Source organism: Paralichthys olivaceus, chromosome 19, assembly GCF_024713975.1.
Source record: "Paralichthys olivaceus isolate ysfri-2021 chromosome 19, ASM2471397v2, whole genome shotgun sequence".
Classification (NCBI taxonomy): Eukaryota; Metazoa; Chordata; class Actinopteri; order Pleuronectiformes; family Paralichthyidae; genus Paralichthys; species Paralichthys olivaceus.
Window position 1 is genome coordinate 18,466,406 of NC_091111.1, and position 24,600 is coordinate 18,491,005.

Genomic DNA, 24,600 nt, shown 5'->3' on the forward strand with positions numbered 1-24,600 from the left:
GTGCGTCCATATTTAACGTGTTGTACAGATTCTTTATATCCCATCTATTTTTTTTACGACGTGTGTATTGTGTGATGTTTGTTTTACATCCGTGAGTCACGCTGACGACAGACACACGACGGCCTGGATCTGAGTAACGTTCTGATGATCTCAATTTAGCTCAAGTCTTCCCGCCAGTTGTATCGGCATTGTTCCAAGAACGTTGGAGAACTTTTCTCAGCTCCTCCGTCTCTGACTGACTCCGTGATGTTGAGATCAAAAACGTAAGTGACACTTATTATACTTGCCAATACACATACAAATACAGTGATAGAGTTCAAAAAGGACAACTACACAAATACCCACGACACACAAACACAACTCGTGTCCTTCACTCAATCCCTCAACACTTCCTTATCTCCTCTGACACTTAACTGAATACCTGCGTGTGTGTGAACATGCATGGAAGTCACAACCCTTTAATGACTGTGAGAACTGTCGCCGCCGCCTGATCCCTAAAATGACCTTTGAATGATGCGACCTGTGTAATCCCTGGTGGGCCCTTTAAATGTTAATGAGCTGTGTACTCTGGGTGGTCTGCTCGCTGCGTCAACACAGAAGTGTCATTTGATTTCCCCATAATTCATTTTCAGACAATCTTATTTTCTCTTGGCTTTCTCTGCTGGTGAAGGGAAACATCACCGGGGGTTTATTCCGGGAACTTTATTTTGACCTCTGCGTCACCGCAGCTACTGAACATGCAGCCGGAGTCAGAGGAACGCGTGTAGGAGGATCTGTGAGGAGTGTCGGTTCAAATGAGGACTTTCTGGGAACGACGGCGTTCCAGTGAAAAACTGGTGAAACACTGGCTGAGGAGACTGATGATCCCTCCATGTGTCTGGCAGAGGGAGTCCAGTGTGTGTTCTTCTTTTTATACTTCTGAGGAAAAAACCCTCCAAAGTGAGCATCAGTGTTTTAAATCCCAGAGAGCTGAGCTGTGCTGTGGCCTGACGCTGACTCTTTACTTATCTCAGAACATGTAAAGAACTCTGCCGAGGAACCATGAAGACAGAACTGTCAGTTTCTGATTTATCCACCGAGACCTCATCCACACTCTGATGTTTCCACAACGCATCGCTGTTTGATGAGTTTCGAGCCTGTAGACCTGAGCAGTTTGAAAACTCTGCTGGCTGCATTTCAGTTTGAACGCTCCTGCGTGAGACGTGTTTTCAGGTGTGTTAGTATGGAAAGAGATTATTTCTGATTTGGAACCATAACACTGGATCTTATACTGCTTCAAAAGATGGACGACTCGTCTCCACTTCCTCCCACTGTCCCAAAAAAAAATCAAGCCATGCACAGTGAAGTCCATATTCCATCCACTAACATGGAGGATGTGAAGTGTATGACCCATACTACCACCAGGGGGCGATGTATTAGTGTGGATGCAGCCGAACGAGGGAAACAGTTGGAGAATTGAGTCACTCTCACACTCATTCATCGTCGAATTTCAAGAAGGAAGATTTCTAAAACAAAAGTGAATGAATTATGGATCTTAGTTTGAGATTTAAATGTATTTTATTGTATAAACCTGATCTCTGCAACACAAGATCACATTTATAAAACATATGATGGATGTTATTGTTCATAAATCATAGATTCCTCTTTAAAACCCAACGTGAGGAGCAATCAGATGTTGTCATGCTTCATTAATCTGCCATCTCCACCATGTTGGTTTTTCATAATGGAGTATGTGCTCACCAGATTATTCCACTCAGTTATAACGTTACTGTGCATCAGCCCAGAACAGCCCTGCAGCTGTTTGCTGTGCGTTTAGAGACCAGTCCTCCGTTCTTCTAACCACAGACTGATGTCTTCTCCAGATGCCCGTCGATGGCCGCTCTCCACTCGACACCACCTCCAAACATCTGTGAAACTCCGCTCCTCTCTGTGGGTTTGTCACCTCCTCGCCTCCTCGCCTCCTCCCGTACTTTCCCATCTCCTTGTCGCTCTGCTTTGCCTCGGAGTCGGGAGCGTAGCAGAAGCTTAATAAGTCACGGTGGATTTCAGATGGTCAGTGCAGCGAGATAAAACAAGGACGTTCTACTTTCACTCTGCTGCTGTTGCTTAATCAGATTTCAAACATTCAAACAGCAGCCAACGACCATTTTCTGTGTAAATTGGAAGTGGAGTAAAAACTTCGTAGCCAGAACTTTTACTTGAGCCTGGTGTCACTTGGCGGGTTCAGGTCAGACAAGAGGAAAATGGGAGGAAACAGAACATATACAATAGGCAACAGGCCGGTGGACCCCGCCCCCCCCCCCCCCCCGGAGGAAGCACAACTGTTCTCGTGGAATTCTTATAGAAGTAAAAAAAAAAAAAAAACGTTCTCTTGCAAACAACCTGAAAATAGAACAAATATAAAACAAGTCTACGTAGAGATGCATGAAAAACAAAATGTGATGAAAACAGAGTAGAAAACCACGTCAGCTGGAGCAGTGAAGTACTCTCCAGGTATAGAAGTATGAGTCTTATTCTGTACTGTGTGTAATTATATCACATTTACACATGAAACCTGCAGGATCCTCATTTCCTCATCTTAATTCCTCGGTCTATATCGCGGCGTCTTAGGATTTTGTTCACAGACTTTTTCTGTTTTCAAGTATTTTTCTGTTTCATCCGGCTCTGGCTTATTGCTTCCAGGTTTTATATTTATATATTTTATTTATTTTTGAGGACAGTTCATGGATTGTCCCTGTTGCCCAAACAACATTACACTGAGACGACCTACTGGTCTGATTCCAAAAGGTTTTTGCAAGTTCCAGTCATTTGCACACCCACATTTAAAACATAGATTTAAAAACAGGGTTGGAAAAACACCATAAATCCCCTTTAAAACATTAAAAATGATCTTTAATCACTGTCCATCCAGGAGATCATCATCTATTTGCACTAAGTAGGTGTTTTTTTTTGTGAGTTTTACTAGTTCATAATTCATTTGCCAGAAGGATAACCACATGACAAAGAAGCTTGAGTGCATGAGTTAAGTTGTAAAATTCAAATCCAAATAATCCATTAGTGTTCATGTTCTGGGGGTGAACACACACGGTGCTTTGATTTGAATGTGAGCTGAACTGGAAGAGCTCCATTCATTAGAAGCACAAACACAGATTAACAACATATGATGGAGTTTCTCACTTCGACCAACAATGGCTGGTTTGTCCGAGGAACAAAAAAAAAAAAACCAAAGTGAAACTGCAGCGTGTTTGTCTCAGAGAGAACTGTGGGTGTGAGAGGACAGAAAATAAAACTATGAGTCTGTTCCGTGCAGGGAAGGTGCAGCATGTGTGTTACAGCCTGTAGAGCGTGTGTGTTGTTTATAAATGTGATATCTCCAGAGGACAAACTGTGTGTTTGAATGTTTTTGTGTTGAACAGTTATTGATTTGTTTCCCAGCAGAAGGAGCATCGCCACAAACGCTGAGTCAGTGGACAGAAAGAAAAAGAGATGTGAAGCAAAAGACGAGACACAAGAACAAACATTTATTTTGTGCTGTCGTTTTCACCGGGTCCTTTTAAAACGACAGATGTTTACAGTACAAATCCAAAATGCTGTGCATCTCATGCAAAATGATTCACCTGTGCTGCTTCGTTTTAATCCTGTTAACGTTTCACGGCGGTTAATCCCGGCTGCTCGATATCTAGGTCACAAACTGTATGTGAGCAGTGAAATATTGTGTGTGTGAAGTCAAGTATTTAAACAGAGCACTGATCTAGATTAGAATGTCCTCTGTTAGAGTCGATGAAAAATAATAACGGTTCATTTATGTGGCGCTCGTTCACACCTTCATACACTCGCATATAATCTCCTCGTCTGAATCCTGGATGTTCACGCTTCACACTGGAGCAGATGTTTCCTGTCGCAGTGTGTGGAAGAAATACATGTTTCTCTTGGAATAGGAGCAACAGATGTAACGAACAGAGCAGGAAGCTAAAAGAAAGGTGTGCGGACAGATAACGCACTGAATCATGGGGCCGTGCAGAAAGAGACTGTCGATGAAAAGGGGGCGGTGAGCGTTTGGAGGCTGACCTGAGGAGAGGTGTTAGCGTTAACATGGTAACTGTCATGCTAATCATCTATAATTCACCTGAGTATCTTGCATTGTGATAAAATATATGAAGGGGGTGTGGCCAAATAAGATCAAAGTAGATCAAACAGCAAAGATGGCGGCACTGGTATCCCCGTTTTTCAGTTTTTTTCATCTTAATATCATCATTAAAGTTTTACTCAGAGTTTTAAAATATCAGAGGTTTGCACTCTATTTAGTTTGTATGAGTTTTAAACACTTTTTCAAATTCAATTCCTTTCACCTCCGTTGTGTTGGAGAGAAAGAAGAAATCAGGTTCCACTAAAAAAAAGGAGAGAAACTTATGTTTTCCACGTACTTAGATGTACAATGTACTTACGTATATATTAAAACTTCAGGCCAGTTTAGATTTCACAAGTGTCTCAAAGAAGAAAAGCTGATTTCGGATCAGTTCACACCCTCGTCTCTCCCTGTGCAGCGACTATCTGAGTCTCTTGTGACGTTAAAGTCTGACGTCGTTCTTATCAGTCTGAGAAGTGTCGTGTGCTGATCAAAGTCCGGACTCATTTTTATTTAAATCTCTGTCGCTCTGAGATATTCTCACTTCCCTTAGGAGTCAGAGGGATAAAGATTAAGTCGTGGGTTCGGCTGGAGAACAATCTGTGCTTCTGCGTTTGAGATGAACAGTTGGTGAACAGGCAGAGAGCAGGTGCTGACCTAGAGCTTCAGGTCCAATGTGCACTCGATCATTTCAAAAAAGACGTTTCACAAAATGCCATCTAAGGTCACATTCAGTCTCCCCCCCTCCACATAAGCCCTTCACTCCTCCACCTCCTCCGCCGCCTCCTTTTCTTTCCTGAGGTCTCTGTCTTTTTTTATGAAGCTTTTTATATCTCTTCTTTGCTTCTTCAACATCTTGATCCGTCCTTTTTTAGCATCTGGCACACCCACCACATATTCACCTCCTGCACCTCAGGTCTCTGTCTGTGTGGATTCCTCTCACTGAACCAAGCTGTCTTTCTAACATTGGTGAGTATAGATGTGATGAAATACATTTAACACCCGTTAGACGCACATATGTATGAAAGTCACGAGGTCGATATAAGCAAATAAAAACATTAAGTCACTCAGTTGAACTTTATGAAATACCATCATGGTTGACTATCAGAGTTTCATGCAAAGTGCTCTACAGCTGGGGGATTTCTAAGTGGATGACAGTCTGTGATATGTTGTTTTATGTCGATTTAACTCAGCGATATAATGTTCTTCATAACTTTTACAAACCAAACAGGACTTTCAAGGTATTTTTGTCCGCTGCAATGACAATAAAGGCTTTGTATTCTATTCTGTTCTGTTCTGTTCTTGAGTTCTTTAGAACAAATCACTTTCCTCAGTAATTCTCAGTCAAACAAAACTTCCTCGTTTGGTTTGTCCTCTCAGCAGCAGTTCCCTTTTTTCCCGAACTGAATTGTTTTGTTTCATGTAAGTTTGCTCGTAAAACTGAGGCCTGTGATTATGTGACACACACACTGTCCTTGTGATTTCACTGTGAGTGTGTGCTGAGCTGTCTGTTATCAAGTGTCTGTTATCAAGTGTATAGTCTTTAGTCTTTGTTTGCTTCAATCTAACTTTCTGTGCTTTAAACAACCGGAGAGATTCAACAATCTGCATGAAACTGTTACAGTAAGGACGATAAGACGGGTTTTCATGGCTAATTTTTTTGAAGCTAACAGATAAAAGCGCTTTGTTGAGATCGGAGCAGGAAACAAAATAAGTGATAAGTGATTTGGGAGGATGAGGAGATCCAACCAGTTTGTAACACTCATCTCTGAGTGTTTGTGAAAACACGTGATGTCAGTGGTGTTTTATCAGAAGCTGACGGATCAACTTACTCCTCCTGTTACGGGTGTTGTCCGGTGAATAAATCGTGGTTAAACTGGTAAATCTGTGCGTGCGTGTGTGCGTGCACGTGTGTCACACTGAAACAGTAATAGTGTTTCAGATACAGGAAGTGGTAGAGCTATCTGGTGAAGTTGGTTTCCTGTTGTGGTTTCTCACTTCTGCTCCTTCTGTCAAACAAGTTCAGCGACGACTCACCAGATGGATTTTCTCACCAATGCCGATAACGATTAAACAATTTAGGAACATTTAAACTAATCAAATAAAACTATATAGCAGAAACAGAATAAAGCAAGATGAGATGAATATTTATAATTCCACTAATGCACAAATACAAATATAGAAAGATTTATTCTATTTCATGTTACTTTTTTTTTTTCTACATCCCACTATGAACTGTGCGATCAGCTGTTCAGATAAAAGAGGTATTTTTTCATTCATGACTCACACATGAGGTCAGTGAGACACTCACCCATTAGACAACAACACCCACAAATTCAGGCACAGTGACGAATGTGTTTATAGGAAGCCGCAGCTACTGTTAGACACCGTGTCTGGGGGGGGGGGGGGGGGGGAGGGGGGGACTCACTGCTCTATTTTTAAAGATGTGGTCACTGCTGTATTCTTGACACTTCACGAGTATCTACTAATATCTGGTGACCTCTCAGGGTCCCTGACAGTCGTGTGTTAATAAAGAGGTGGTTTTTACATAACTGAGAACTCTGTCTCACACACACACACACCAACACACACAGATGAAAAGGAAATGAGCCTTTGCTGATTGTTATGTCGAGTGTGTTGATAGAAAGAAAGACATCCTGTAGTGACCGGAGTTATCAGATTGCAAACAAAAGCTTGTCCGTCCTTTAAGATGTGCGTCTGGATTTTAGTGTGTGTGTGTGTGTTGTTGGACAGAGGTTCTTGGCAGCATTGTGTGGCATTCAGCACCTTGTGGTCCGGCCTGGATCAGGAGAAAACAAAGACTGTTCCTCTGACACTGTTTGAAACATAAACCTTTCTGATTTGAGAAAAACTGTGAGAAATGTCTGTTTTATCTCACTCATGCTTTGTGTTATTATTTTTGCTGTCATACCATTTTCTAGATGTTATTGTTAGTGTTTCTAAAACCTTTATTTTTATTTTTAAAGGCCTCAAATTAGACCACAGGGTTTTTCTACCTCCTCGGCACCAAATGTTATTTGTTATCTTGTCATTTCTATGTATTCAACACATAAAAGAGATAACGTCATTGGTTTATTAGACATGAGTAGTATTCAAATATGTAGTTGAACCTGAGCAGTAGAAATAGGCTTAAATAAAAAAAGGCTTTAATTAACATACACTGACGTAATCCCTCTCAGTATTAACTCTTTGCAGTGAGTGTGTTTAGTGAAGCAGCAGCATCATCATGTTTATTGGCTCTGAAACAGTTCACAGTTTCTGTGTGTTCACAGACGAGCGTCCAGATGAATAATAACAATTATTATTATTATTGTTGTTCATATTGTTATGTTGTCACTCAGATGTAGTCACGTCACTATCTGCATGTCAGCTTTGTGTTTTCTAATTTTGTGAGATCTTTATTTTTACTTTAATTAGCTCGAGCCCTGAATCATTCTGCATCGTCCTGCAACTGTTCACTATTGTTATTTGTCATTTTCTGTAATTTTTGGTTCATTGAACATTAACACAGTTTAAATATGTTGAACATGAGCAGTAGAAACATCCTTAAAAAATGAAAATGACCAGTAAAGATAATTTAAAATAAAAATGACCAGTAAAGATAATTTAAAATAAAAAATGACCAGTAAAGATAATTTAAAATAGAAAATGACCAGTAAAGATAATTTTAAATAAAAAATGACCAGTAAAGAGTAAAGATAATTTTAAATGAACAATGACCAGTAGAGATCATTTAAAATAAACAATGACCAGTAGAGATAATTTAAAATAGAAAGTGACCAGTAAAGATAATTTAAAATAAAAATGACCAGTAAAGATAATTTAAAATAAAAAATGACCAGTAAAGATAATTTAAAATAAAAAATGACCAGTAAAGATAATTTAAAATAGAAAATGACCAGTAAAGATACTTTAAAATAAAAAATGACCAGTAAAGATAATTTAAAATAAAAAATGACCAGTAAAGATAATTTAAAATAGAAAATGACCAGTAAAGATACTTTAAAATAAAAAATGACCAGTAAAGATAATTTAAAATAAAAAATGACCAGTAAAGATAATTTAAAATAAAAAATGACCAGTAAAGATACTTTAAAATAAAAAATGACCAGTAAAGATAATTTAAAATAAAAAATGACCAGTAAAGATAATTTAAAATAGAAAATGACCAGTAAAGATCATTTTAAATAAAAGTTTATTGGCTCTCAAACAGTTAACAGTTTGCTGCGCGTTCACACACCAGCTTTCCAGAGTGCTTCGGGAGCGCGCAGAGCGGAAGCGGGAGCGCGGATCGGGAGCAGAGAGAGAGAGGGAGCGCGCAGAGTCCCGGTGACCACACGGCTGGAGCCTCTCGGTGTCCGCGGCTCCGCTTCTCTTCCTCCGGTGTGGACTATCGGTACGGGACGTGGTTTTTATCCGGCGGCACACACGGACGGACGGGGCCTCTAACGCTGTCCACCATGACGGGGAGCAGGGAGGAGGAGAGGAGGAAACTGGCCGACATCATCAACCACTGGAACGCCAACCGGCTCGACCTGTTCGAGATCAGCCGCCCCACAGAGGTAGGAGACCGGCCCGGGGAGCCAGGAGAGGCCGCGGACCTGCGGGCCCTCTCCTGCGGGTTAGTGGGGGGGAACCGAAACACCGCCGCTGGTTGACGCCCGGGTCTGAAGGGGAAGCGGTTGCGGGCAGCGCGGTTTACTCGGTGGTGAGTCCCGGTACGTGCCTGGAGGGAACCAGTGCCAAACTCCATTGAGAAATCTGGTGATTTACTCCGTTGTAACAGACGCTGGTTTTACATTAAATGCTCACATTGAGCTAATGTTTTGGTTTCTGTTGTCACTAACCGGAACGTGTCCATTGATTAGCACATTTTTATCAAATAAATTCATCTTTATTTAAGAAACACTTCACACAAACGTAGCTAGCTGCTAGCTACCGCCCACAACTGTGCTTTTTTAGCAAATAAAAGGAATAATTCCCAGTGTTGATCCTTTAGAGGATAATAAATAACGCCGAATGTGAAGTGATCACGTCTGGTTTATAGTTATTACGTTAGATTATGTTTCCAGGAGTGTGCATGTGTGAGAAAAGAGAGGTGACGCTGAAACCACCGGATTTTTGAATGGGAGTTTGGTGCGCTATCTCCAACACAAGAGGGAACGGCACGTATCGGGGCTAGCTAGCTAGCGGGCAAGTACATTTACCTGTAGAGCAAACATTAGCATTGTGAGCCGACGGAGATCATTAATGGCTGAAAACACGTCGTTTGTGTTTTAAAGGAGAAAGTCAAACCGCGGGCTGCGTTAGCTGCGTGGCTCGCAGCGGTGCCCCGCAATGGCTGACGAACCCTGGAACACGGCGAGGTGGTTTGATACGCAGGGCAAATAGATAAAAGCTTAAAGTATTAGCAACACGCTGGAGGTGAACGCTTCCATCAGGGGGGGGGGAGGTTGGAAGCAGAGGATGCCAGCCCCCCCCCTCCCCCGAAAACAAAGTCACCGTGCAGCCGGTGCAAACGTGCAACCTGCCCGCGTCACGTCGAACCTGCATTGTCCTGAAGCCAGCAGGCTGCTCGGGAGCTGCCTGTTTGACCAGCGAGGATCTGACCCTGCAACACACCGAGGAGCAGTGCTGTGCACTCAGGCTGCTCACCACAAACACGAGGGCACGAGAGAAGTCCTGCCTGCAGACTTCACTCGTCCTGCTGATGTTTCCAGACTCTTACACGAGTTCACCAAACACCCAACCTCACCCTGCCCCCGGTGCATCTCATGGATATTAGTTCTGATTTATAGCTTTGACTGTGATTGTGTGTTTTTTTTTTATCTTTTTCGGCGGGCAGCCACCCCCACCCCCCACCCCACCTCTCCTTGGATGAGGGTGCAAGGAGGGAGGGGGGGTGCACAGGGTCCCCACTCCTCTTCTTGAGCCGATTAATTCATCAGGATTGAAGCCGTTGGCCTGGGTGGTGAAGTGCACACACAACCTCTCATTCTGTGTGGAATGATTAACCCAATGCAGCCTTTCGCTCCAAGGCTGCAAGTCCCTCACTGTATGAGGAGCACTGCCTCGGCCGCTTGCCGCTCCTGAGGACGGTTCAGAGTTTAGTCCAGTAGAACATGATTAAATGTTAGCAGATGCACGGTCTTCCTTGCCACACCCTCCCCATATGTCAGCTGGTCGAGCCCCCAGGCTGCACAAGTGTCCTTCACACTGTCTAGACTGCTCCTGAATGTGGCTGTGCATTAAATATACCGTGTCTGATATTGACGGTATCGTCTCTGATCGATGCTGACGCCAGGATTGATCTGCCGCCACAGAATCGACATATCCGATAAATTGAAAATGTTTAATTTAAGACCAAAACTTCCACCGAGAGAGGTGAGATCATTCGTGTGATTAGATTAGCCATGGATGGCTTATTAGTCTGGAGCAAAGGTTCTCAAACTTGTTAATCTTGCAACCCAAACTGAACCAGTCCTGCTGTGGGACTTATTGTGCTGCTCATTATAACATAACAGGCCCTTGTGTCACGTGGGGATTCACAGCAGGCACAGACGTGGAACTTATCTTTTGTAGGATTCAATAAACACTGCGATTGAAATTTACAAAACAATAGATGCACTGCAGTTTGTTTAACTTGGATAAAAACATTGTGGGAAAATGTACTTTGCTTCAGTCTTGTATTTATTCTCTAGGTTCACAATGCCTGGAGTCAAAAGTCAACATAAGCACAATCAAGAAACTGGACATATCTTTGCCTTCAGCAGTCTGGTTTAATTTCTTCACCTCTCTCAATATGGCAGTATTTAATACCTGCTACGTGTCTCAAACAATGACGTATTTCTTCCTGTAAGAAGAGGCACACTGCTCTTAGGGATTGTTAGCACAGTCTGCTCTGCAGCATCCGCAGGAATCCCTCTCAAAACACAGGGGTTTTATGTGCATAAGAGTTGGAGTGTTGACAGCTGACATCCAGCAGTTCCTTGTGCTTGGAAAGCTTTGCATAAGGGAGAAGTTGTTGTCAAGATTCTGCTAAATATAACTTGTCATACATAAATAATACACAGCAGCAACTATTCAGGATCTGGCGGGCAGAATCTAAAAACAAAAATCTTATTTGTTACACATTTGGAACCTTTTAAAATTCATAAATTATGTCTTGATACCTAATTACACGTGCTGGGCTTTTTGTTTACAAGCTTTGGTACATGCTGAGAAGCGAAACGACTCATAAACAAAAGTACCGGAGGCACATATCTAAAACACTAACTGTACATCGTGACACACATTGTGCAGGACGAGTAGACCTTGTACACACGCGTGCAGGAGACAGTGGGAGATGATAGAGAGTAGATGATGCGTATCATCTTATAAATTAACTCAGCAGCAGTCCGTCACTGTGCACTCAGGCTCTTTGTATCGAGCAATACAATTATGCCGTAGGAAGTGGCTGTGGCAATTATCAGGTGGTACTATTAAAGCAAGTGATTACATGTGCTGGTGTTTATCAGGCAGCTCTGAGATTTTCCACTGCAGGAGCAGTTTGGAGCTGTGGTTCCATGATGATGTTGGTGAGTTTCCCCTCAGATTAGAGCTGATTCGGGTAAATCGGGTTGTATCTTATTATCACGCTTTGATTGAAAGTGAGGCAAAGACAAATCTGTTGGACTGTACCTTTTTATTTGCGTGACGTGGGTGCGTTTTAAAGCTCCTCCACTCGTCCTGAGTGCTGTCCTAAGGTATTTTTATTCCTTTTCTTTCTCTGAACTCAAGAGGCTTACGGTTTAAAAGTGGAACAGCGGATGTTTTTTTGTTTGTTTGTCCAGTTCTTGATGGGTTTTGCTCGAAAACCTCTAGACCACCTCACCAGACGACACCCTCTGCAATCTGAAGAATGGTAGCAGGGTCGGTTCTACATTAAGTTTGTAATAGTTCTTTCACACACAAGGAGGCTTGATGCTTGTCAGTTTGTAATGACGGACTTGGAGAATCCAATAGCACAGTGTCTGCAGGAGAGTATTTTGTTCCTAAATTTGAATACTGTATTTTAAAAGAAATAAATGGCTTTAACAGTACAACGTTGTACTTCCAGTAACAGGGTTAAGACACTTTATACACACTTTGGGGCTTTCTTACTACGGTCTAGTATTCCTTGGTGTTGAAGTTATCTTGTAACTTCAGTTTGCTTATAGTCTTGGATTTTTCTTTCTCTCTCTTTGAAACCTGCAGATGATGTAATAAGAACTCTGAAAGCCACCTCGCGTCTCCCGTAATTGCAGTTTGCGGTGACAGTCACGTGATGGTGTGAATGACTGTGCTGAACAACAAGTTTAATAGGCAGTGTTTCTGCGAGGGGTTATTTCGGCAGCCCAGAGGGGCACCAGTGCAATGACCCGCAGGGGTTTTTCCCAGCATGCCCAGTGCTTAGTCTGGGCACCTGGTTTGTTTGTGCCCAAATACTAATACCCATAAATCTAACTTATTCTTAGTTAGTAAAATCTGACATTCTTTATTTTCATCTTCTTCCCCTCTGTCTCTGTTTCACCTCAGCTGTGTGTTGCCACGTGACTCTGCTTCCTGTATCTGTCATTTCAAATTAAAAGTGCTTTACAGCATTGCAGGGTGGGTGCTGGAAATCGTACATAGCAGAAACACAGCTGTGTGTGGAGGAGGCTCTCTTACACCTCTGCTCTTAGTTTAATGGACAATTTCTACATTTCTGCCTGGATTTAGAGGATTTTTAAAAAACGAGAAAGATGGAAAGAATGACTGCCTCCAGATTCCATATATTCCTCAGCTGCTGATGTCTTTGCTCCATGTGAAAATAAAAAGTACCTTGATGGACTATGGAAATTATTTGAATATTATTGAAGACTTATTATTATTGTGCATTTAAGATGCGCTTTCTTCTTTAGCCAAAAGTAAAATCAAACCACCAGTTATTTTCACTTAATAAACACTATCTAAGTCTGAGATAATATTTAATCACGAGGGAGGAAGCTCATATCCACCTTCTTTCCCATAGGATGTGAAAACCGCATTTCAGCAGACTCACAGTGACATCAGCGACCACTCCCTTCTTTCCCTGCCACAAAGGAAGCAGGAAACTGTGCAGGAAGTGTGTGTTGTGTGGAGATATTGGGTTTCCTGTGGTTGAGGTGGAATGACTGTTGTTTTTAGAGCGAAGCACGATCAGATTTTCTTTTATTTTACCAGTTATTTCCAGAGGCTGGGGTTCATCTAAGCCACTGACGCCAGTGCTGATGTTCTAGTGTGTGGCATCGTTTATCTTTTATTGGGAGTTTGTATTTTGTGCTTCACCTGGATAAATCCTCAAAAATAAGTATACTTTGTTCAGATTTCCAAGAGTCTGCTTTTCCTGCAGTTGCACCTGTTGTGTGTAGTATGAACATGTCGCTGAATGTGTGTAGAAATACGTTTGACCAGCATTAGAGGTCAAACACAGCGTGTGCAACAAAGAAACAACCGTGTCACCACAGAGGGATTAAGATTGGCGTCTGGCTTGTGTTTGGCCTTAAAGGTCCGTGTCAGTCTGGTGTTTACCTGCTCGGAGCAGCGGGTGATAGTAGCAGCGTGTTTGGCAGCAGCACAGTGGAGGCCTGGTTAACAGATCTGCTGGCCTCAGCCACAACTACAATACAGAGAGATCACACACAGACACACACACTCATAAACAGTAGCTGACAGCTCCGGCATTAATCTCCAATCGCATTGTCTGTCTGTGTGTTCACCGGCCGCCCCCCCCCCCCCCACCTCACGCCCTTTACTGTCTTTCCTCCATCGAGTTGCGTGGCCACTGGGTGTATCCCCATGGTAACGCTGTAGCTGTCATGGGTACAGGAGCCCAGCAAAGAGGCCACTCCTTCTCACACACACACACACACACACACACACACAGGTATTCGACAGTTGAGCAAAAATAAGTTTGTCTGATTCAGTGCGGCCGCCATGATGGTTGTGATTGACAGTATTGTTAATACAGGTTGAAAAGGTCATCATCAGTCGGTTTGACTTAATCGTGACGCAGCTCTGGACCTGAGGAGAACACGACTCATTAACCTGCTGTGTTAGCTGCACTCACATTCACACCCCTGGGTCAATTCAACGTCTCTATAATCCAAACCTGCACAAATAATGCAACTGGTCCGACCTCAAATTCAATTCCCTCCGTTTTTCCCAGGTGATGTTTAAGTTAGGATTGGCCCTACATCAGTCCGGGGGGCGGGGGGGTTGTTATGCTCCCGTTCTCTTGCTGCTTCCAAGATTTCCAGATGTAGAAAAAGAACTGTAGTTTTACAATAACATAACATTTTGCTAGCCAGCTTGAATGACTTGAATACCCTCCGTCACCCTTATAGATCATTTTTAGATGTATGGATCATAGAATGGTGGATAATTCAGCATCAGGCTGCTGCTCTCACACTACAGACCCTGTGAGTAGCTGTTTCCAAACACTGGCTCCTGGTTTAATTCCACTTGGGGCGAGTAAAGCTTTAAGCGTGTGTCTTGGACAGACAGATGCATTAACACCTTTTTCAACTTCTGGCCTGAGCGCACCTCACACCACCTCCAGAGTTACTATTTGTGACTGAGTGTAAATAGGGTCCAACACTAACCTCTTACAGTGTTGCTCTGTAGAGATTAAGACAAGTCTGCTGCTGCTGCTGCTGCTTTGTTTCTTAATGTTTCCTGGTTCGCTGATAGAGTTTGTCCAGCATGAAGTCAAATATCTGGACTGACTGATAACTAGTTAAAAGGTGCAGCATTAACTTCACTGTGAGAGAATGTTAACGGAAAGGAGCCTTATCGGCTCTGGACGAATGTAACACACACACACACACACACACACACACACACACACACACACACACACACACACACACACACACACACACACACACACACACACAGCAGGTGTAAAGCTCATATCATTAGCAGTGATGTGACTTTGTCCAGTTTCATTTAAGATTTCAGGTTTTTATATTTACCTCCTATTGACCAAGGAGGTCGTGTTTTCACAGCATTAAACAACAGAAGAAGAAGAAGCGGCTGCAGTATTGCTGCCGTCTTCACCTCTAGTGATATAATGTTTTAACTAAGACGTTCGTTTGATGATTAATGGAATAAACAAGTTAATTTTATTTATCAATGTTCTCCATTAAAACAGAAAGACCCGTCAAACTGACAACAAACCAATCAATGTCAAGCACAGGTAGACCACCTGGCTGATGATGACAGGACGTACACAGTCATGTGATCCCTAAATTAAAATGTGAAACTCAAACTAACCAGATCATATGAACCTTGGTTCAGACTCTCAGGTTTGAAAACAACCTGAGATAATTTTTGCTCTGCACGTGTCTGAGTGTCCACGTCCACCTTTGTCGTCTCTGTTGCTGTGATCCCCTGCCGAGTGTCTTCCTATCAGCCCCGCCAGATGAAGCCGTAAATGTGTGTCACACACGTCACATCTCATGGCCAAACGGTGGGCGTGTGCATGTGTGAGAGTTATCGCTCCACAGCAGTTCATTACGAAGCGGGGCGAAGGATCACCACCGCCGGACTTACAGCCTGTCCAGCTGAGTTATGACCTTCTATCTCTGTGACACACAAACACATAGATACACAAACAGAGGGATGGACATGATCCGTCCACCTACAGCCCACTCGTGTTCATGTTCAGTCCTGAGTGTTTATCAGTCCCTGAGTGTTTTGTGGTTCGTCTCCCGTCTTGTAAGTTGTCATGTTCACTCAGTGCTGCGGTGCACTTCACTCCCACACTTTCCTCCAGTTTGACAGCATGAAAGTGACTGATGCCGTTATTTATTCTTTTTGTTTCGACATCTCAGATAATTGTCTGAACCCACAATTGTAGTCGTTTGCACGCCTTTTAGTCGGTCGCTTTCATTTACGTTGCCGGCAAATAACAAATTCACCACAGCTTGTTTTTAAAAAAGATTTTAACCCTGTATCACAGCATCAGGCTTCACGGAACAACTTGAAATCCTCTTCCTAAATTCAGTGGCTTAATCAGCGATTATCTTGATAAGTGAACGTGGGCGAATGAAATTCTGTGTCATTTGTGACACTGGGACATTTTTATAGACACAAAAATTGATCGGCCAATTGGTAAATCATGAAAAGTAAATGGTCAGAACCAATTTCATCGACATTTTGTGTAGTGTTGCAGTATCTAATCCTCAGCCAGTGTAATTGATGCGGCTGGCCTCGGGTCTATTGGCTGCTGCCCGTTAACTAGAAGGATGGGGTCACGCTGCCTGGAGAGCCACGATATTTATCGCCACTATTTCCTGCACGTTGGGAAATCCACCTCAGCCTCCTGGGCAGTGAGTGAGGTTTGATGTGGGCGACACATTTGAAGGCTGGTCAGTGGGATCATGTCACTGTCTTGTTGGACAATATATCAGTTTACATGTACAAATATTTGGGGAAATTAGTATTTGTTGCAGTATAAAACCAAGGAATTTAGTTTTAGTTTACAAACTGCAGCATGAACAAGAGCTGACAATCATGACGCCAATATACAACAATAATTACAGGTAGTTTTCATTTTTCAGCGTGTGCCTTCAAGCCCAGTGTTAAGCTGCCGTACTAAGTTTGAATTTAGAGACGGTAGAAAAAACAACAGAGGATTTAGAAACAACAAACGTGAAGTGTGCGCCACATTTTCTTTAAAATATGATAAAATTTCAAAAATGTCTTGGTCCCTGTGTGCACTCGTCCCAGTTCAGATATCATTTTTTTATTTACAGATTTGTTTGTGCTGAAATTGATCAAATAATTGATTGTTGCTTTAATTTAACAGGTTCTTTAAGCCTTAAATCAAAGTCAGTGAATCCTGCAGAAACCCTGGTGGCAGTTAATTTTCCCCGATGGGCTGATCAATATATGTAAAACCCTCTTTTAAAGAAGCCTTCGTAAGCAATCCAGAGTAACACATCAGCATGATCTGTGAGTGTGTGTTTGTTTGTGTGTGTCCGTGTGTGCTCGTGTGTGTTTGAGGATCCCGTCGGGTAATGTGTCATAGGTTTCAGGGTTCCTACCGGTGCTGGAATTCGTGGAATGTAAATGGAGTTTAGATCAGTGAATTCCAGACGCAGACGGTCGGGTAACTTGAGAGATTCTCTCTGAAAAATTTGGGAGAGTCAGACAATTTAACAAGCTGTTAAATGTGAGAGTAGCGAGTGTGTTTTTCAGCTCAGTTTTTTTTTTTTTTTTTTTGCAGCTGAGAGGTTTCTGTGAAACTTGGGTGGAGAAAACCAGAGGAGGAGGACTTTTGGGGAAAGTCATGGAAGAGTTATGGAATTCACATTAAGGCCACAGCGGGAGTTTTTTCTCTCTCTCTCTCTCCGTGGAGGCATGTTAGTTGGGAAGCACCTGTGGTTCATGATGTGCTCTCCCTTTACTGTCTCTCTCTCTCCCTCTGTCAAACACACATTCCTTTTCTGTGATTTGGCCTCTCTCTTATCTATCTGTCCTCTTTTTCCTCTTGTTCTAAAACAAGCAGTGTATTGTGTGTGCTCAGCAGAGCAGCCCGCCCTCAAAGCTCCGTGTGTGTGTGTGTGTATCTATAAATGTGTGTGTATGTGTTTGTTCCAGCCAGCCTGTCAGACCACGTTAATCCCCTCAGAGGCCCGGCTCGACTCCCCTCCGCCTTGCCCCTCCCCCTTTATTTCTCCTCCGCCAGTTGATACGCTCTCCCACCTGTCAGTCACGACCCGCTCGCCTCCCCGCAGGCCAATCACTCGGGAGCTAACCCCACGTTGACCCCGCAGGATCAGACAGCAATCAGGGACCAATGACTGAGTGCGTTGCGCCGCTCGCTACCGGCTCCCATGGTGCTTTGCAGCAGATCAATGTCTAAGTCGCGGCCCACAAGGAGGGAAAGCATGGAGGAACGGTCTGTGCAATCACTGGGAGTATTGGGGAGTAAAATCCATGTGGTCAGAGAGGTGGCAGTGCGGCCGTGGCCACGGTAAAAATCCACCTTAAAAACGTTGATATTTCCCACATTTTGTGAAACCATTATTTTACTTTCTGTTTATCTTGTTTTGGTTCCTCCTTCCCTGTGTAGACACGTGCAGACATCGAAACCGATAAAGCTGCAGGGTTTTACAGATAAAGTTCACAGTTCCCCTCGTTAGAGTTAGAGTCTGGGGCACCTTTTGCCAGAACAACGTACAGAAGGGTCTGAAACTACCCCAGCTGATTACTGACGGTGTATTTATCTGGATATTCGTCAAGTGTCTTTTGTTTAAATGTATTTGCTTTACATGAAGTTGGAGATTGTGTGTACTCATACAATGTTTGACAGTTGTCTCTGCTGTAGCAGTTACCTAATGTTGTCCCCCTCCTCTTTGCTGACATTCTTATCTGAGTGAAACTTTTACCTGGTTAAATAAAGTTCCAGCAGTCAAGTGTTGTCGAAGTAGATTGTTAGGTTCAGGTGTGATTCCCTCAGAATTTAAACATTTAAACACAGCTCATTTTCAGAAGTCTTGCTGCATGTGCATCGGTTAAACTGGAAATGATCAGCTAATTCAGTGATCATGCAAACAGTTGTCAGTTCCACGTGTAGTCTATTCGGAGGATTCAGATTTTAAGAAACTTCATGCGAGGAATCTTCCATCAGACCATAGCACACAAATGTGTTTTCAGCATTTTATGAATCGATCGACGTGCAGGAATTAGGAAAATCTGAAACAAATGGCGTTGTCAGGTGTTGCAAAGCAGCTTGGGACACTGAAACCTTGAGGGCAGGGCCGGAGAAGCCGTTTTAGAGTATGATTCTTTTTTTCCTTTTGGGAATTAGTTAAACTTGAGTACCGACATAACAAACCCGCCTTTGCCAAAACTCACATACACACACATACACCTCTATTGTAAACAACACAAGGCACAAGTGACATTCTGAAGCTCATGAGACAGGGACCACAAACTTTTGCGCTGAGTTTGTGTGTGTGTGTGTGTTGAAATGTTTGTCGGTCTGTGAAAAGTATCAGTGCAACAAACTTATGACTGCAGATGGTTCAACTTGACTTTTCTCAGAAAAAAGGGAGTGTGATGGAACTGGACCGTGTCCACCTTAACATGAGCTTATGCTCCTGGCTCGTTTAGCTCACCCCGGAGTTTAAATCCCACATGTGAAATTATCAGACCATGAAATGTTTCTCAGATGTCTTGGAAGGATCAGTGTCAATGACGGGGATGTTATCCTTCTGTGAAAGTATTAGTATGGCAAGAAATGCTCAGTTAACGCTGCACTGACTTATTTTAACTATGGATCAAATGATTGTGTATATTGTGATAGTGATCGCTTGCAGTGACAAACTTGTACGATTATCAGGTCTGTAACACTCCAAAATCCACGGTTTTATTAAAACACCAACATTTGGAACAGTAAAGAGAAGAACACTAAAGAACATGTTGGACTTGACTTCACGTAAAACTAAAATAACCAAAGAATGAAGGGAAGAGGGTGTGTGTGTGTCTCGCACAGTCTCAACATCCAGAGTTTAATCCGTATATTTACAAAGTCAAGTCCAACAGTTCAGTTCAGTCATCGATGTGATGTTTTGTTCTTTTCTTGCAACATGTTTTTGAGACAGTGCCACTGCTCAGCAAGCAAGTGAGCAGCCAGTCCACGGAAGCAGCTTCTGCAAACTTGAGGTTTCATACGGACTCAAACAGACGGTTCCGTGTTTGTCCAAACTCCACTCCTCTCATCTGCTGCTTGTTTTTAAACCCCCCTCCTCAAATGGAGCTGCACCCTGTCCTCGCCCCGTCTCTGCTCAACCCCACCCGCCTGGTGGAGCGTCTGATCAACAGCAATAAAAAAAAAAAGAACAATTCAGTAATACTTTGTGGGGGATCATAGTGTGCTGAGGACTTCACACACACACACACACACAAACACACACAGCTCCACCCGCTCATATTTGTTGATCTTAGCTGTCCACCCCATTCCAGAAGAAGTGCTGAGACACTCACACAGACAAACACACACACGCACAAGACAGGGATGATGTGTGACTGGGGCTGGCAGCGCTGATGCAAACCCAGGCTTTATGTGTGTGTGTCTGAATCTTTCTGTCTGTGTGTACTTGGATTTGAAGGTTCGAACGGAGAGAGAGAAACTTTGTAACTTGCCTCTCAGTTTGTGTAGGTTTGTTTTATGTGTGTGGTTTGAGGCTGGCACAGACGTTGGTACATGTGGCCTGAGCGAGTCTGTGTGTGTGTGTGTGCGTGAGTGTTGACTGCGCATATTAGGGGAGAGGCTGCAGCCCGAGCTACTGTGTCTGGTCAGTTGTTTGTCTAAGGAGGCAGTGCCTGATACAAACACTCGACTTCATCCAGTGGCAGGATCCACCACATAACACTGTTGATACCAGGCAATTTAGCCAACCAGAGGAAAGTATTTGAAACCTTCTGACGGACTACTGGGATGTTCTGGTGCACTTAATCCTGTGCATGTGGAAATTAAGCTCCAACCCGGGTTTCCTCCTCTTCTTCTTTGAGCTGGCTTTTTTTGCTTTGGTGGAGGCGAGATGATGTCATGTGCTAATTTGGATTCTTGTGGCATCAGTTGCATCAGTTTCAGGATATCTGCAAGTTTCATCAAGACATTTCAAAGGTTTTAATGCCAGTTTAAACGAAATGAGAGGCCTCCGCTTTGGGTCTTTTTCGATTTAAGTCACGCCTGGAGGTCAAACAATTAAGGGGAATTTGTTTGACGAGGTCGAACACATTTTCTGAATGTGTTATGTAAGGCACCAGTGTTCTCAGTTTCTTCAAAAAAAAAAAGTTGTTTAAATCATTTCTAGAGCTTGTGACGTTCATAAGTTTTATTCATGCAGAGCTGCAGGCATCAGCATTCAGCCAAAGACTTGTGCCCGTTGCCAAAAAGTTCAGTGATTCTTGTTCATTTAGATTTCCTGTAGCTCAGAACTCGTCCTCACGAGTCTAAGTCAAGACCAGATTAATCAATTGACAGAAAACTCATTTGCTGGCAACATCTGTGCTGTGTGACCTTGATAATCCCATCCCGTTAATAGTTTAAGCTCTTTATTAAGCAAAACTGACAAACATTTGCTGCTTCCTGCTATTTAAGACTTTATTTTTAACTTTATTGCATTTTATTTGTAAAAGTTTTTGATATATTCAGTGTTTAAATAAAATGAGCAGTGCAAAGATGTCACCTTGTGCCCTTGGCCCATTTAATTTGTTGTTTTATAATAAAGTTGATGGTAGAATTGTAAAATGTCAATCTGTATTTTGACATCTTAGGAATCATTGCCAGGTTTTTGAAAAAACGGTATATCTGAATCAGAAATCTTTTACTCCCTCATATCAATACCAGCATTGGCCCCAAAAGTTTTCTCTTACTTTCATGGTCCTGTGGGATAATCATTTTGAAATATGTTGCTTATCGAGATGAATATCTTGTTGCACTTGAATGCTAGTTTTGCTGCAGCAGCATATTTCACTTCCTCTTCTTTTGTTCGTCCATCCGACACCTTAGTAGCGGGCACGGTCCGCCTACCTGCGCCATGGAAACGTGACACCCAGCTGAGGTGGTCGCCATGGCAGCGATCAGCAGCCTGTCAGTGTTGGGTAACACCAGCAGCGATACGGGGAGTGTCAGCTGTTTGTCTTTGGATGTGCATGTCTTTGGGTTTGAATCACACGGTCTACAGCAGACTGAGTTTGCATGATTGTCGCGGAAACGCTGCTGTTGCTTTCATTTGTATGTCTGAACATTTACAGTGAAGAGTTCACGAGATATGATACGAGGAGCGAGGACGTCAACTTTGAGATTGTTTTGTCAGCAGCAGACTTTGTGTTACATTCAAATTTACAGACTTATTGATTTGAATTTGCTTCCTCTTCCTCTCAACACGTCACAATAATTTGCACCTGACATGCGATCAGAGCTCGCATTTATAATTTTCACTGCAGCCAGAAAGAAGGAAAAGTCCTAGTGATGAAATAGGACCCATTTAATAAAAATAAAAATGACCCATTTTACAGAAGTCCACGTTCACGTGGGACGAGCATTATCCGATGACCTCTGAATTTCAGCTAACTTGCGTTGGAATTTTTTAACTCTGCAGATTAGCGACGTGGCAGATTCACACAGGATTAAGAGCACAGGCGACCTCTGTGGTTATTAAAATCTTAAAAGGACCCCAGATAATACAGGTCCCATGTGAACGGGGCTTTAAAAGCTACATTACACAGCCGTTAATTACTGCTGAGGCCTTGGATGTGCGGGAGGTAATGAAAAGAGAGAAACAAGACTTCAGTGTCAGTGTGTGTCTGTCGTTGTCGGTCCTGCCGCCTCGGTTGTTGTACTCGGGTCTGTGTGGACAGGCTGTTTTTGGTCAGTCTGATATAGTTTGTCGCTACCCTCCCTGTTTGGAAGCAAAGTCACTCCCCGGGCTCAGAGAGAGGGAGACGTGGGCGTTTCTGCATTATTCAATGCCTCATCTCCAGCGTGTGTGTGTGTGTGTGTGTGTGTACATGTGTGCACTGCTTGCGAGCGCTTCTCTATTCTCCGCACGTTGGGACCTTCAAAAATGCCTGGTAAGGTCACGCTCACGTATGTGTGTGTGCAGGCCTGTGTTTGTGTGTCACTGCGCACGCATGATCACAAGGTGCCGTGTTTAACCAGCCCCCTTGTAAACCGCCGCAGGCTGTTATTGATCTTGTACAGTACACACACACAGAGAGACACACCCAGAAGCATGTGTGACCTTTCTGCCTGTTTCTGATGTCTCCATTTTCTCCCGCACCCTCGCTTCTTTTGTAGTTTCTGAGAATGAGAGCGAAAATATCAGTAAATGGAGCAGAAGTGAACGTCTCCTCCAATTATCAAGTTAGTTTCCGACGCGTGCGTTTTATGTTTCCACTGGAGTTAGTCTGTGACTTTTGTACGGCTCGTACAAATAAATATTACCATATTTTTTAATTGCATCCGCGGTTAACCGTAATCACCACACTTAGGTTTGACTAATTTACAGCTAAAAGCAAGTAACGTGTATTAAATATTAATCTATATTTACCCACACTGCTCAGTGAGTCAGGCCTTAATTTGAGGCTTCTGTTACCTGCCTGATCTCCTAATTATCCTGTATATTTAGTATATTGACTTTTTATTTATTACATTTTCTGATCTGTGTATATTGATATTTTTTTGTTGATGCCATGTAATGTTATAAGATGATGTTATACAGAGATTCTTTTGATTTAATAGTCTGTTTTCATGCACCTATAAAATCTATTTGCGTCTAATTGGTCTGTTTTGTGGTTTTGTGCTACTATCAGTGAAACATGTCTACAATCCATTCAGACTATCCCAGTCAATATTGGTTATAATTATTAAAACTCTTGGCCCGGGTCAGCCGTTTTGAAACACAGGCCTTTGAAGGCAGCAGCCCAGCATGAATTTTTCTCACATCCATATTTGAATAGCAGAGCCACACTGTGCTGTTTTTGTGTCTTAACTTTGAGCCGAATCACTGATGTTCCCTGGAGAACAATGGCGGCTCTGTGATGGTCAGCAGCCCGGGCCTCTACTTATTAAAATACTTTTGCGTGTTAATATCAAAACGGACAACATGACAGCTCCAGAAGAGCGACGCCAAAAAACATCTCGATGGTCTCCTGGTGATTGGCTGCGCTGCAGGTCATAAACTCTGCCTCCTCCGTGATGGTGGATTAAAACTTAAAGTATAGGAATATATTTTTCAATTCTGCTTTTTGCCATTTTAGGTAGGTCTTGTCTCACTGGGAGACAGGACAGAATCTCATCCCCTCTTTAACAGCCTTGTGGTGGCAATTAACACACACACACACACACACACACATTTGCACACAGTGATTTCCTTGGGTAGGTCAGCAGGTCTGATTTTGGCCAGACGATTCATACCATACCTTCCCACAATGCCTCACTCAGGGTAGCACTGGACGGGCAGGGGTTGGAGGCTGCACGGCTCGATACCGAAGCTGAAACTCACCTGAAACAAAGAGGCTTTTCTTTGCGGCCACAGAGGAAATGTGTGCACTTAGTCTTTTTCATTCATTCGGTACAACAGGCCTCCGCTGCCTCCCTTTGTTTTCCCTGGTGGTTCAGGTTGTTTGTGGTCTGCAGGAAATTCAGTGAGACAACATTCATTCCACATTAGTGCTGTCACCAGGCTGGAATTTAGACTATGATTCCGTGCTAAGGCTTTTCTTTATTATACTTAGGATGTTTGGATAGCCTCAAATTCAATTTAAACAGTCCTCGATGGACCGAGAACGATTATGAATTTCAGATAAATTAAACATTTACACAACTTATTTAAAACTGATATTTTATTTTTCTTGAGGCTGTGGCGTCAGCAATGTTGAAATATAAAATT

The 24,600-nt window shown here is 42.9% G+C and overlaps 1 protein-coding gene across 30 annotated transcripts in view; it reads left to right on the top strand.

The window, feature by feature from the left end:
* Positions 1 to 8,414: 8,414 nt before the first annotated feature.
* afdna (afadin, adherens junction formation factor a) overlaps positions 8,415 to 24,600 on the top strand; it is a 69,914-nt gene continuing 53,728 nt past the window's right edge. For 14 of the 30 annotated variants that reach the window (XM_069514430.1, XM_069514444.1, XM_069514446.1 and 11 more), the window contains exon 1: positions 8,429 to 8,709. In XM_069514430.1, the coding sequence (XP_069370531.1) occupies positions 8,608 to 8,709 (102 nt within the window). In that variant the 5' untranslated portion in view covers positions 8,429 to 8,607. Of the gene's footprint in view, positions 8,710 to 24,600 lie in introns of all 30 variants that reach the window. The other 16 variants (XM_069514437.1, XM_069514454.1, XM_069514459.1 and 13 more) reach the window with 4 other exon arrangements.